The sequence below is a fragment of the Mustela nivalis genome, assembly GCF_964662115.1.
Source record: "Mustela nivalis genome assembly, chromosome: 5".
NCBI lineage: Eukaryota > Metazoa > Chordata > Mammalia > Carnivora > Mustelidae > Mustela > Mustela nivalis.
The window spans coordinates 111303567-111318608 of NC_139024.1; the positions used below are offsets into that span (position 1 = coordinate 111303567).

Here is a 15042-nt window from a genome sequence, read left to right on the forward strand (position 1 = left end):
AAGGTGGAACCAATAGGATTTGCTGACCAACTGAAATTATAGAATATTTACCTTTGCCTGTAGAACAGGCAGATCTGCTGGTTAAGGACATGAAAATTGCTCTAACAATGTCTTAACTAGCCAGTGGGATCTAGTAAACCAGTGGGGTGGCTGGCCTTAAATACTACGCTCTTGCTGCCGCAATGTTGTGTAGTAATAACCACCAGAGCTCAGCAGCTTACATCAGTATACATCTCTTGTTCTTACTCTCCTCTGTGGTCAGCCGGGGCATCTCTGCCAGAACTTTTGATGTGTTTCCTACTTTTCAAATGATTGCTGGGGGCTGCTTACCAACTGTTGCACTGTCGCATAGAGTGTCTCCGTTTTTCAAGATCCTATAAGTGTTTCCCTGTCCTCTGCCACCCACCATCAAAGCCAGTACCACAGATTTTAGGATTTGGTGATGGCAGCACCCCTCTTCTGGTTTCACTTTCTGTGATAGCTGCCCATGTTACACAGCTTTGGAGCAAACAACTCCAAAATCTCCTTGGCTTGTAGCAGTTAACATTTTCTCTCACTCATAGTCTCTGGGTTTCCTGACACAGCTTTCTTTTTGAAAGTGGGAGAGCTTTGGGGAACAGTGTATTTAGGGGAGAACCAAGGTTCATTTAGGATAGGAAAGTGAAGAGAATATTTGAAGATAAGGATATGTAGGGGATTTTGCTGTTGACTACCAGTTTTAGATCATATACTGGGAGAGTTCCAAAAATGGCAGGGATAGGAGCTAATTATCAGAAAGAGGGTTATTTTGCTGATGAAGTTTTAGCAGCAGGAATTGGGGGTTATCTTACCTAGAGTACGTACAACTCTTCACTCTTGCTGGTTTATCAACATCTTAAGTTGTTTTTAAAAATCTTTTCAGACTTTTTTTTAAAGCTCTACAAAGCATGACATTTAATGAGTTTCTGAAAGTCCATGAGACCACAGAGAATCAGAGGTCCATTCCAGCTCAAAACAAACAGTGATCCTAAATCAGAATTGATTATTGGTATCTACTTTGGGCAGCAGTTTGTTTGTTTTTCTGTTTCCCAAAGTAAGCACTCTCCCCTAAGTGGGCTCTGGTTTTCCCCTGTAAATTGAAACATGGTACAGTGTAGGGAGCGGGGGCCCTGAAGTATGATTTATAGTCATGCAAAGATGATAGTATATCCCCATGTGACTAAGACTGGAACAGGCGTTAACTTAAAGTGTTTGCAGAAAATACAGAGAAAACCCTCACCATTAGTTTAGTTACATGACCATGGAGGGTCTGTGAATCCTAAAGTTTACTGTTTGTGTTTGGGATCACTTTTTTTTTTTTTTAAGATTTTATTTATTTATTTGACAGATTACAAGTAGGCAGAGAGGCAGGCAGAAAGAGAGGAGGAAGCAGGCTCCCCGTGAAGCAGAGAGCCCAATGTGGGGCTTGATCCCAGGACCCTGGGATCATGACCCGAGCCAAAGGCAGAGGCTTTAAACCACTGAGCAACCCAGGCTCCCCTAGATCACTTTTAATCTCATAATGGGGTAACCATTAAGATAATTTTTAGTAATTTGATCTTCCCTTTAAATGGCACTTTGGTGAGTCCATGGTCTTTTTTTTCAACTTACTGACTCAAGCTTAACCTATTTTCTTCAGCTCACCTTTCCTGATCTACTCCCCATCCCAACACCCCATCAAACATAAAACACTCTCCGTATGCTTTTTAGCAAGGGTCCGCAAGATTTTTACGGAAAAGGCCAAATACTTTGCCTTTGTAAGGTGCATGGTATCTGCAACTACTTAACTCTCCCTTTGTAATAGCACATACGTAAGCAATTGAGCATGGCTGTGTTCGCAAAATATTTGTAAAAAGGCAGTGGACTATAGTTTGCTGACATCTGCCTTACATTCCCAATTTACCTATAAGAACTGCTTCATATTTAGGTATTAATTAGAGTCTGAAGCCTGTAAATATGTGACTTATTCAGTGTTTTGCTCTCTAATGCCGGAAGTGGGGGCAGATACTTGGTTATTACCTGTCCTCTAATCTTAGAAATAACCCAATGTCTTAGGTGTTCCTCTTCACTAAGGGCCAGACTGAAAATTCCTGAATCAGACTCCAGACTCAGATACATCTTGACTTGACTGTATACCTGCTGTTAGAAGATAATTAAAATCAGTTTCTAGGGCATGGTTAAGGGGTGGTCTTCATGGTCTCTACTTGTGTAGTTATTCTGGCACTGGGCATTATGCTGTTACACTAGTCTCCATTTTGTTGTTGTTATTGTTGTTGATTGTTGCTTAGTTTTTACATGATAAAAATTGACAGCTTAGCAGTTGGTTAGGATAACCCTCCCAGACTAATACTTTCATCTAGTGGTGCTATTTGCTTTTTCTTTTCTTTTTCTCTCTTTCTTTCTTTTTCTTTCTTTTTTTTTTAACGTTTTTTAGTAGAAAACCCCATTTGAGAATTTCTTCAGGGCTGAGCAAATGCTTTAAGCATAAGGCTTGAGAAGAATCATAAATTGCTCATGTTAAACGTGACCTTACATGTTTCAGTTCAATATGTCACCAAAGGTAGAAAGCCCTCCTGCAGGGTTTCTGTCTGTGGTTGTCCATTCACTGCAAGAACACCACAGCGTAACCTAGCTTCTTGCCAGGAGGCTTGACCGGCAGTCCTGCCAGGCACAGAGGGGTGTGTGTGGCTGGGGTGGACTGCAGAAAGTGTATGAGAGGATTATATCCTCAGTGCCCTAAAAGGCATTGTACAAAGAATGGATATGATCTTGGTAATGAAAATCTAGCTCAGGGTATATTCAAGTGCTTAAATAATCATTTTTATGCTTACTCACTTTAATCTAGGGAAATTTCTGCCTAAACATTTCTTAAGTTCCTAAGTTTCATTTTAAATTATTTTAAATACTGAACTCTACAGAGGAAAGTAGGTAGAAAGGTTCCTTCAGTTTTTTCTCAAAGGAACATACAGCTTTAGGCAAGTTTTCAAGTTTTCTCATTGTTTGTGTTTCAGAAAATAAAAAGCTTTAACTTAACATCAGGACCTAGTTCAAATGCGTTGACATGCTAGTTAAATGTAGTTACCAGTATATAACCTACTTAATTTTCTAGTAACATACATTTCAGTTTTCTCTGATGAGAGAAATGAATACATTACCCATTTTTTCTTTAGGTTTTTTTGTTTTTAAAAGATTTTTTGGACAGAAACAAACTAAGGGATTAAACCCCCAAAGAAAGCATTTACTTAACTTTTAAAGCAGAAAATTCCTACAGGGAAACTTCTGTTTTTCAAAGTTCATAAGCTGTAGATGGAAACAAGTTTGCGAATGAGTGGACTAAATGCCAGACATAGCAGCAGTGGCCCTCAAAAACCACTGGCGTCCTGTTGCATTGCCCAGATCAGCAGAATGTTTGTGTAGTTAGATAGACACCCATTTTTCCAAGGAGAGGGGCAAAGAGAAGGAATACTGTAGCATAAGTGCCCTAAATAATTTTGTAGTCTGCTTTGTTTTTCCGATACAGTTTTAAACCTAGTGAAGAATTCATTGCTTCTTTGCCCTGGTGGCTTTCAAGAGATTATACCTACAATTATAATTCTTCAATTTGACTATCAGGTGTCGTGATGTTTTTTGGAATGTATAATCTTGGGTGGAGACCGTTCAGCCTCTAGTATATGAACGCTGGTTCCATTCGCGAGATTGGGAAAATTTTCATGAAGGACTTGTTCCACTATATCTTCTAGACTTCTTTCTTTCTCCTTCCATTCAGGGATTCCAATAATTCTGACGTTGGAACACTTCATGGCATCATTTATTTCCCTGATTCTGTTTTCGTGGTTTCTAAGCTCTTTGTTCCAGGCTTCCTCCTGATCCTTTCTCTCTCTCTGTTTGTCCTCCAGATCACTAATTCTATCTTCTGTCTCAGTTACCCTAGCTTTGAGAGAGTTTAGATTAGATTGGAACTCATTGAGAGCATTGTGAACCTCCTCCCTGGTAGCTTTAAGCTCCGCCCTAACATTGTGAACATCCTGTATGGTCAGAAGAATATGTTCAGTGAACTATTGTAAACTCTTATATTACCCTTTCAAAAAGGAGGAACTGGTTTTACTTCTGTATAAGCACACCTGTGGAGGAAAAAAAATGCAGGTAGATGAATATATTGCTGTTAGAGAACTGGCAATAGGCAGGTCCTTGCAAGTGGTCCTGAGTCCATGCTGAGGAGAAGTGGCACAAGGCACAAGGGTGACCTTGTGCCATAAGAAAACAGCACCGAATTTAGAGGCAGTAACCTGTAGTTTATGTAGGCTCTAGTGATTTCATCTGGGGAATGGAAATAAGAACCCAGGGTTGATGGCCAAATCTAAATGAATAAATAAATGTGAGGCATACAGCACCGTAACTTGCACGCAAGCCTGTGCTGAGATTGTAGCCTGAATATTGGGTCAGAGGAGAGGAGTAGGAGATAGCTCAGGCCTTTGAAGGGATGTGCAGAAGAGGGAGTCAAATTATGCTGTATAACCTCCAGACTGTTGTCATACAGCATGGTCTTTGGGTAATAGAGGGTTTGTAGGTCCCTTAAAAGCACTGAGGAAATCTGGTGGCCTCAAATTGAGTCTGTCACCATGTTTTTAAACATTTAGAAAGAAATTTGTTTTATACAATTTGGTTTTATATGTATGTATTTCTTGTCTTCTGAGGCTATAAAATGGTACAGAAATATACAGCCACATATTTATTTATTTAAACAGTCAGTTCTATGACATTTACTCCTTAAAGCACTTTTCAGACAGCAGCTCTAAATCGATGTGTGTGGATCTCCTGAAAGATGGACAACACTGCAGGGCTTGCTGCACAGCACTGTAGTCCCCACTCATAAAGGGGTCCCTTCCTCCAGAACTGGTCTGAGTGTGGGGATGGGTAGCATGCATGGAGGGGCTCAAAAGAGAGAACAAATAGAATGAGAGGATTAAGGTCATCTTTTAAGGCCACTTCAGTCATTTTACTATAGTAGCCTAAATATTACATTTTTAGTTTATTGACTAAAAAATAAAAAAAAATAGCTCCATTTAACTCTCAGGCACCTATTTCTTTCTTTCTTTCTTTTTTTAAAAGCATTTGAAAAGAATTTGAAGCTTGAAAATTTTAATATGCATTAAATGGACATTTGTGACTTGAATCTACGAAGTAACACACATGGTTTATTTCATTCCATAAAGCAATTCATGTGTTTTAATACAAAGAAATTCCAAATAACACTTTTATTAAGGAAAGAGCTTTAGATGTTTTTTTGTGTAGAAAATAAAAAGGGTTCTTTGAGTAACATGAAAATGTATAAAGCTTTAAGAAGTTTTGCCATGAAGGAGAACATTACTACATCTCATGGAAGCAGCCTTTTTTAATCAGTACAGTTTCCACTTAAACTCATTCCTTCTTAGGATGACGCCTCAGTAGTTACTGATGAAGAATTAGACTTGGCGGTGTTTGTTGTAGCAAGGGGGTACTCATGCTTAGTCAAAAACGGTAATGAAAAACATAACATCCACTTATCATATTCTCATCTGCCTTAAACTAGATTAGTAATACATAAAATCTCATGTTGCTCTTTGACATCTTTTATTATTTGTACAAATAGATTATGACCTGCTAATGCATCTGACACTCAAGTAAAGGAAGAATTCAATTAATATTTATTGAGTGCCATCAGAGTTCATGGAACTCTAGTAAATACCAGAAAATGGAGCTTTTGTGTGTGTGTGTGTGTGTGAGTTAGGGATGAGATTGCAGTCTAGAAACTGGAGGATAGAGAATTATTCCTGAGGGAAGAGTGGGATTATGTAAGAGAATTGGTTGAGAGAATTCAGTTTGAAATATGGAACAATGCTAAAATTCCCAACTTAAATTTTATCTTCCTCAAATCAAAGGTTAATTTTCTTGCTGCTGCTGGTCAGAGGAGGACCAAAGAAGTTTTTTGTTTGTTTGTTTTGTTTTGTCCTGTGGAAATTTATTTCAAGTAAGATTTAATGTGTTTATTACTACTCAGATAACCAGTTACTCAGTAAACATGTCTCCTAGTGCCTTAGCACCATTGTAAGGCATCTTATGACTTAAAACCCATCTGCATCTTATTGAGCAACAGCTCTGGATTACTACCTGTCAGGTGCTGTGATAGCACGCTTAGAACAGATCTGTAGGTGAGCAGAGCAAGATGTGCTTCTGGCTCACAAGGTGTAACAGTTGGTGGAAGAGACTTACCTTTGTGTGACTAGTTGTGCACAGTGCTGTGGCAGCAGGGATCCACTGGCGTGTGGACAGGGAGACTCTGGAGGACATATTTCTGCTTTGGAGAGATAATTCCAGCCTCAAAGTCACTGAACTGGAGTGAGGAAGCCCCAGGATTGGGCTTGTATCAAGCATCAAATTTAGAAGGTGGCTCTACTCTCTTCCTGGTAGACAAGAGGGCATGGACAAGGGCTGTGGGCTATAAACACGGTGCCAGAGTACAGTAATGAGGCCTGTGGCATATTGGGGCTGTCTGTCAATCTAAGTGTATTCGGATGCCATTAAAAACTAAAAATGACTGGTGCCTAGGTAGCTTAGTTGGTTAAGCGTCCGACTCTTGATTTTGGCTCAGGTCGGGATATTGGGGTCATGGGATGGGGCCCCACACCTGGCTCCATGCTCAGTACAGAGTCTGCTTGTCGTCTTCTGCTTCTCCCCCCCTACCTCTCCCTTTCAAGTAAATTAATTAATTAATTAATTAATTTAAAAAATCTTTTTAAAAAGACTCTATAAATGAAAATATTGAGGTACTTGGGAAGGCCACCACTTTGCAGCTCTGGATTTGGGGTGGAAAAATCAGTAGGCCTGGCTGACCAGATGTGGGTGATGAGTCTATAATGAAAGTGGTATTGGGTCTTCTGGATTTGGGAGTCATCAGTTGCCTTAGAAGAGAGCTCAGGTCAAGTACTGTGCCTGGGCGGGGTAGTAGTAAAGCCAACCCTACCCTCCATGTGGTTTTATTAGAGACATAGGGCAACTTCTACTTAACTGTTTTAACCCTAGATGGGAAAATGTTTCTGCCAGGGTGCTCCAGAAAAAGCTTCGCAGACTGGTTATGGCACTTGAGTTTTCTAGGTACACCATCACACTTCTGTTGAAATCCTAGATATAATGTGTAAAATTCTCTAAAGGTGATATGATTAAAGTCAGACACTTTATGTAAAAGTACATGGCATTTTTGGTTTTTTACCCTTACTCTTTTGGATTATTGGTGTTAGGTAAGTTCTGGTATAGCCACAGTTAATAGAATCTGCAGTCTTATTCACCATATTGAGGATTTCTAGAAGACAGAGACTGGCCTTCATGACTTTGTCATATTTGAAATGTTACCTTCTTTCTGGGCATCTATCAGTGTCATGATGCAAAGTAGGCCGGTAAACGCATGCTGGGCATGCCTTATGTTCATGTGAGATGTAGCACTGATTTTAACAACTTTTTTCTTCTTTAGCTCAAAACATTTTAACATTTCCTTGTAAATTTATGGTATGTGTGCAATTTAAAGCAGTCATCTACAGACTCAGTTTTCAGATAAAACACTGGTTTGAAACCTTAAGGTAACATTGAAAGAAAATAGTTACCCACAGGCAGCTAACTCTAGGCTTGATCCCTTGCCTTTAAGATTGAAATTCCTTCTTCATTTTACTGCATTGTCCTAATTTCTTCAGTTTGCTCATTGCCTTTTCAAGGGGTCCTTTGTGCTTCATTATCGTTCTTTATGATGTTGTCCTCAACTAAATTTCTTCCATTTGCCTTAGGCTTTTCTTGTACTCTGGATCTCCCATTATTTTTATTGTCCACCAACTCCTGTTTCTGCATACTGATGAAAAGGGGCTGCTCCCTCCTCCTGCTGCTGGCTGCTCCCACCACCATTCTGTAGCTGAGGAAGGAGCACAGCACTCACACCGAGGTGCCTGTCTGTGGTGAATTCTGATTAGTTTGCACAAACATCCACTTCTCCGTTGCTTTTGTGGCCTGTGAGCTTTTATTCAGTCAGCAAAGACTGAGCTGTTAGTGGACCTTTGATCAAAAGGATTCATTGAACTCACTGTGGTATGTAAATACTCTGTTGACCCGGGGCTGACTATACCCCACGCTTGCTTCCCTCAGCCCAGTTTGCTCATTGATGACCACATCCACCTATGTCTTTCCCCAGAAATTGAGAAGATACTAGGCTTGGTAGGACAGTGAAATGGAGAGATGAAGAGGAACTGTGCATGTGGTGCTGAATGGTTTTTGAGCCTTTGGTATCACTTCTGCTCTTAGTGCAAATAACTATAAACTACTTAAAAGTTGGCTTGTAAATTTCAGAATTTTAAATGACGTCTTTATAATTAGGTACAGTTTTAATTACATGATTTCTGATAAAATGTGGTTTAAAGTAAAGAGCACTCACTAACCTAGGGGCCAGAAGACTCCGTTCTAGTGCACATTTTGCTATTTAACTAGGGAAGTGACATTGAACAAGTCTTTTAATCGGTTGGTGCCCTGGTTTCTGTAACTGGAGACAGTGGAAGGGATGCCTTTCCTGTCTTTCCTAGAGAAAAAAATGATAACCTGTAAATATTATTTAAAAATGTCCAGGAAATATGATGTTTAAAATGATGATAATGACAGTCTTTAACTGTCTTTTTTAAATACTGAAAATCAAAAACACAACCTTCAAAATGAATTGAAACAATCCTTTATAAAGAAGGCTAAACAGCACGCCAGGGTAGGAAGTCAAATTCACAAACATTAAAACCCATAGGGAAAAACCATTGAGAATTTGTATTTACTGATTATACAAGGCTAAGTCTTTGTTTAGGTTAAAGATTGTTTTTCAACAATTCTCTGAATGCTTAGCTTTTGTACTAATAAAAATTGATGGGGGTAAAATCCGTCATTTTTAGGGAATTATATGAGGAGAAAACCAGGGTAAAGAGAAAAGAAGACAGATGTATTGTAGATGTGAAAGCAGAGAAGAGTCACCATGTCCGTCATGAGGTTGGATTGGAAATCTTGGTCAGACCTGGGAGAACGTTCCTCATCTTGGGTTTTTGGAATTAAAATAGTATCTTCCTTAATCATTTGGAAACAGTGGCAACCTTGCCATTAAGATCAGTATTCCTAAGGAAGTGCTTCATCTACCTCATTCTAAAGGATTCCATGGTTCCTTGGACTTAATATGAGTTGACTTTCATGGCAGCTCCACTGTGGTAGATGGGGTTTATGTGGAATGCCTTTCTGAGATTTCAAAAAGTCAGATTTTAAATGAAAATATATTTTTAATGGAATGAGAAAATGAAGCTGTTTATAGTGGTAGAACATGAAGTCATGTGAAGGAAGTGAGCTGTGAAGGCTTTATGTTAAGGACTGTGGATATTTACTGTTTCCGTAGTGGTCAGAGTCTGGAAACCCTAAATTAAGTAGTGAAGGACTGAATAAATAAGTTAGTTTAAGCCCATGCAATATAGAATGCTGTGTACCCTTACCCACACATACACAATTTTATCTAAAGAAAATGACTTTTATATATACATTCTTTTTTATTTATTTATTTATTTATTTATTTGACAGACAGAGATCACAAGTAGGCAGAGAGGCAGGCAGAGAGAGAGAGGAGGAGGAAGGCTCCCCGCTGAGCAGAGAGCCCGACGTGGGGCTTGATCCCAGGACCCCGAGATCATGACCCGAGCTGAAGGCAGAGGCTTTAACCCACTGAGCCACCCAGGCGCCCCTATATATACATTCTTAAGCATGTTTTTGCATTTGTTTCCAAGGCTGTACTCTAACTCTGTGACTGTGGACAAGTTTAATGGTTTTGTCATCTGCAAATGAGGATAATTAATAGTACCTCTCTCATAGCATCATTGTAAAGACTAAAGAAGTGCATGTATGTGTTTGTATATTTGTATTTTTTAGACTGGCACGAAACAAGCATTATACTGAGTGTTGGCTGTTATTTTTATTAGTCACACATATGAAGGGTGAAGGCTGTGAAGGATACATGAGGGGTCTGAAGGACAAGACTTCAAAAGCAAAGTACTGTGTGTTGTTTTATAGTTTAGATAATGTACTCCTAGATACTGAATAGAATTTAGATTTGAAAGTATAAATAAATATTCTTAATGAAGTACAGTGTACTACTTAGAACAGACACAAGTTTCTGAAAGATGTATAGTTTATAAATAAAGTATGGAAACCGATCATTCACCTAGAGTAGGTGAACCTCTTGGTTCTCACCCAGTGTATCCTGGGCTCACTGGTGTCTTAAAAACTAGATTGACATGACCTGTGGTAAAAATCAATTAATGATATTTTCTCTATTCACCAAAAAAAAAGATAATATTTTCTCATTTGTAAGGTACTTTTTTTCATAAATCCGTCCTACTTATTAGTGTTGGCTATTACTTGAGAAGCAGAGAATTTTAACTGAAAACTAGAAATACATTTGTAAAAAACTAGAAACACAAGTTTATACTCAATTTGTCAGGTTTTTGCTTTTTTTTTTTTTACCATTGTCCCCTTCATCATAGTCTGTTTTACGGGACATGTGCTTTTTTTGTGTGAATTTAAACTACATATATAAAATATAGTTGTATTTTCTACTAATAAAATACTTCCTTATTCATATGATAGAATTAAACATGTCTGTTTGTCGAGGTTGTTTTCCTGTCCCCGACTCTGTAGCGTATGGGCACTACTGGCTCACATGTCTTTGTTACTTGAGCTTCTTTACTGAGCTGTTACAGATACCACAAATATGTTCCTTTAATTGTGTTTTTAATCTGGAATATCTTGTCATTCTAAAATAGTTTATTTCTGGTTCGTATTTATGTGATGTATTACACACGATGTTAAGTGGAATGCGGAATGGACTGTAAAACATGAAAATAGCTCTTTCAAGAGGTCTGACTTCAAACGAATGCTGCCATTTGTGGTTAGAAATGAAAAAAAAATGCTTTCATGAGTCATATTTGAATTCTTTTGTGTCATATTTGTGTCTTAGCTTAAAATTCTATATAAATTGGTAATAATCTGTACATTGTTTTATTGCTTCACCTTTAAAAAGTGTCCGTAGTGCTTAATACAGATAGAAAATATATATATAGGAAACAGATATTTTTTTGTGGTTATGATAATGTGACATCACTGAAAAATTAATCTTTTATGAATTTTACACTGTCTTTTCTAAGTTAAAGAGTAAAAAATACACAATTATGACCATTTATTCATTAAAATTAATGATAATCTGTGATTCACTGAAGCTTAAACAGGGACATAAAATATACCAGTTTCTGTAGTTATATTTCACAAAAGAGAAGAAACCTGTGAGTTTCCATGGGTTGTGGCAGAAAGACCCAGTATATGGTAGACCTTCCATTAAATTTACCAAATATTTGAAGCCTGCCGTGTGTAAGACATCCTGTTCAATGTTGAAGAAATTTTGAACAATGACTGATTTATCTTTAAGGAGTGTGTAGTATATCAAAGAGAGATCAAATGAGATTGTAAATTGTTAAATTAGAAGCTCAATTAGGATGTAAGTCCCAAGAGGTTAGAATTGGGGTACTCTGAACTGTTAGTTGGTTGTGGCCACAGCTAACTGTGTGAGGTGTCCCATTCCGTAGACTGTGATCTCAAAACTCTCTCTACTCCAGCCCACTCCCAAATCTCACCACTTACATTTTGTAATCTGCACTCATGTAAAAAGGAGATAGAAAATTTTTTGGATGGAGAGTAAGTAGGAAGCTGATAGAGGATGTTATTGTCAGACTTCCTTCTCTAGTACAGTTGAGTGGCATGGTACTGCTATTGCTGAAGGTGGCCATTCTCAAGTAAAAAAGGGTTTAATTCAAAGTTTTATGGATATTTCCTATAGAATCAGTTTACATAGTTTATGTTTGTTTTCTTTCTTTCTATGCAGTTTTTCCCCTTTTTTGTAACTTGAAAATTAAACATTTCAGACATTTTATATACTCAAAATTAATTCCAGTGTAAGTAAACAATGTGAAGTGATGTCCATTAGACACACATGTAGCATGTGCACATTTATGGAGAGACATTATTTGTAAGAACATGGTATCAAATACCAGTTTAGCCAGTTATCTCAAAAGTAGTGTCTGTCTCATAACGTAATAGGGATTAAATGAGTTAATGTATGTTCTCAGAACAGTGCCTGGCACATAAGGAAGCATCAGGATACAGAATAACATGAAGTGTAATACCAGTTGTTAAAATGGGATATATTAAACTTGGATATATTATACCTAGAAACCAGTGAGTAAAGAATATTTTGGGGAGAATAAAACTGGAAATAGTTTCTTTGGGAAAGAGGAGAGAGTATGGGGTAGAAGGGGGACATATATTTTGTTGCCAACTTTTGAACTTTTTTTTTTTAACCATATATTTTTAAAATAATGCCATGTTTCAAGTAATTTAAGAGAATCTACTTTAGGGTGAGACTCTATATTCTTTTCAGATGGCCCTGCTGAGGCACCAGTGACCAATGGGAATGCAACCACAGTGCCATCCCTGAATGATGATCTAGACATCTTTGGACCAATGATTTCTAATCCCTTACCTGCAACTGTCGTACCCCCAGCTCAGGTATGTAGTAAGAATATGGTTTTATATGATTACTGCTTATTCCCTTTTTGAAAAGTCTCAAGGCTAATAATACATATCTTAATAAAAAATTTAAAAATTAATTTAAAAAAAGAAATGAAAAGTCTCAAAATTTCAATTTTGAAAGAATTATCTCTGAGCAGTCTCTGATTTGAAAGCATTGTTCTTTAGGCCAGGGGTTGGCAAATTAAGGCTGCAGCTCATTTTTGCAAATGAAGTTTTATTGAAACAGCCATTCCATTTGTTTATATATTGTCTGTGGCTGCTTTTACACTACAAAAGCGAGTTGAGTAGTTTCAACAGGCACTTGACCTACTAGCCCTAATTGGTCGCTGTTTAAAGTTTGCTGACTCTTGCTTTAGGCAAACAGTGATGTTTAGAGTGAACCAATGGGAAAACTCAGACTATTTCAACCTTACCTGAGATTAACAAGGTCACTTCAGAGGTTTTAAACCATGGAGTTTAAGTATTGATTACAAGCCAGTAGTTTTTTTATGCTCTATTGAGCCATTCCCAAGATAGTGTTTAATTCTGGCTACAGGAAAACCAAGAATAAGAAATTCTAGCAAATTCAGTACTCATATTCTTTTTTAAGAAGATTAGTTGTTTTAAGTTAGCCTTAAAATCTTTTAACAAGAAAACAAAAAAAAAAAAAATCTTTTTAAAAAGTTTAAGTATAATGGACACATAATATTTTTACTTTTTAAAATGATTTTTTTAAAAAATTATTTAGGACAATATTAATGATCAGAATATTTTTTTACATGTTGATGGGGAAAATTTTGAATTGTGTTCTTTACATGGAATTTTTTTGCCTTCATTCCTATTTTAAAATTGTAAATTGTTTAAACAATACTTTAAATTTTTCAGCTTTATTGAGGTATAACTGACAAATAAAATGGTAAATAATTAAGGTGTTTATTTGATTAACACATCTGTCGCCTTATGTATTTACTTCTTTTTTCTTTTTGATGAGAACACTTTAGCGCCCTTTTCACAAATTTCAGTTATTCAGTATAGTATAATCAACTGTGTCACATTATAGGTCCTCACAGCTTATTCATTGTATAACTGACTTTGTACCAACCTCCCTGTATTTCCTCTACTCCTGAGCTCTGGTAAATTACCATTTTGCTTTCTGCGAATTCAATTATTTATTTATTTATTTATTTAATTCCACATGCAAGTGATCCCATGAAATATTTAGCTTTCTTTAAGGTGAATATATGAACTTTTTAGGTATATAGGTTACTCTTAAGGATACAGTTAAGATTCTATTTTAAGTTTATACTTTATAAATGAACAACAGTTTGTTTCAGTACAGCATAATTTTTGAGGTAAAATATTTCCCTTTTCTCTGGAAAAATGGAGGCAAATGTATATTGTTTGGGTGGAAAGTTTTAATATTAATCTATGTCTTATTGCTTATACTTTTATTACACATATTTTTGTTATTATGATAGTCATTGTATAATTACCAATAGAATTAAGCAAATAAGCAAATAAATTTGAGGAATTAGTTTAAATTATCTTTATCAAATAATTTTTTATTTGATAAAAATTTATCAAAATTGTCTGCAGCATTAATGTTTATTTTCAGAAAAGAGAGCGTTATTTTATGACTTTGCTCCTTCTCCCTTCCCCCAGCACATAAGAGGAACTGTGTTACCACTGTTACTTCAGTTAACATTAAGCATCTTGTGAATTTGTGCAGGTAGGGGTATTCATGTGGTGATAAAAGTTGTCTACTGCTAATGTTGTGGCTTCAAAAGGAAGCATTTAGAATATTTGACAATTTGAGCATGAAAAGCAGTTTCTTTTGGTCTACCATTCTAGTGAGGCTGTTTTATCTGCCAGACTTCTTTCGATTCCGCTGGACTACGAGCGAGAGTTGAACGAGATTTGCTTTGCAACAGCTTGGAGAATTAGACTCCACATCTGAGGCTTCAGTGTACTACTTCATGTATTCTTTTCAGTATCAAAGCAAGTAGAACAATGCAGACTTCTTGTAACTCTTAAGTATCACCGTGACAAGCAATATGGAGAGAGCTCCTGCCTTTATGAGGGGTTGGTCTGACCTTCATGCTTTGTGCATTCTGCATCAATAACTAAAAGTAACAGGACTGATGTTTTTAAATCACACCTAATTCTTTTTTTAGAATATTGTTTTTGGACCAAAACTGTGCCAGTTGTGTTGAGCCCTATAAAATATTTGAGGAACAGAATTATCTTTCATCTGAACTACATGTAAAGGTTAAAACCCAGATGTTTTCCAAATAATGTCTTTCAAGATGGGGAAAGGGGAAGGGCAGGTTAAAGTACACATTTTATACATACACTCCTGCTATGTAACTTACTAAT

The 15042-nt window shown here is 36.9% G+C and overlaps 1 protein-coding gene across 5 annotated transcripts in view; it reads left to right on the forward strand.

Annotated features, from left to right (window-relative positions):
* The window catches only part of SMAP1 (small ArfGAP 1), a 166848-nt gene that overhangs the window by 144554 nt on the left and 7252 nt on the right, over window positions 1-15042 (forward strand). For all 5 annotated transcript variants that reach the window (XM_082731312.1, XM_082731313.1, XM_082731316.1 and 2 more), the window contains one exon: window positions 12536-12663. In XM_082731312.1, coding sequence (XP_082587438.1) covers window positions 12536-12663 — 128 coding nt within the window. The remainder of the gene's footprint in view (window positions 1-12535; window positions 12664-15042) is intronic.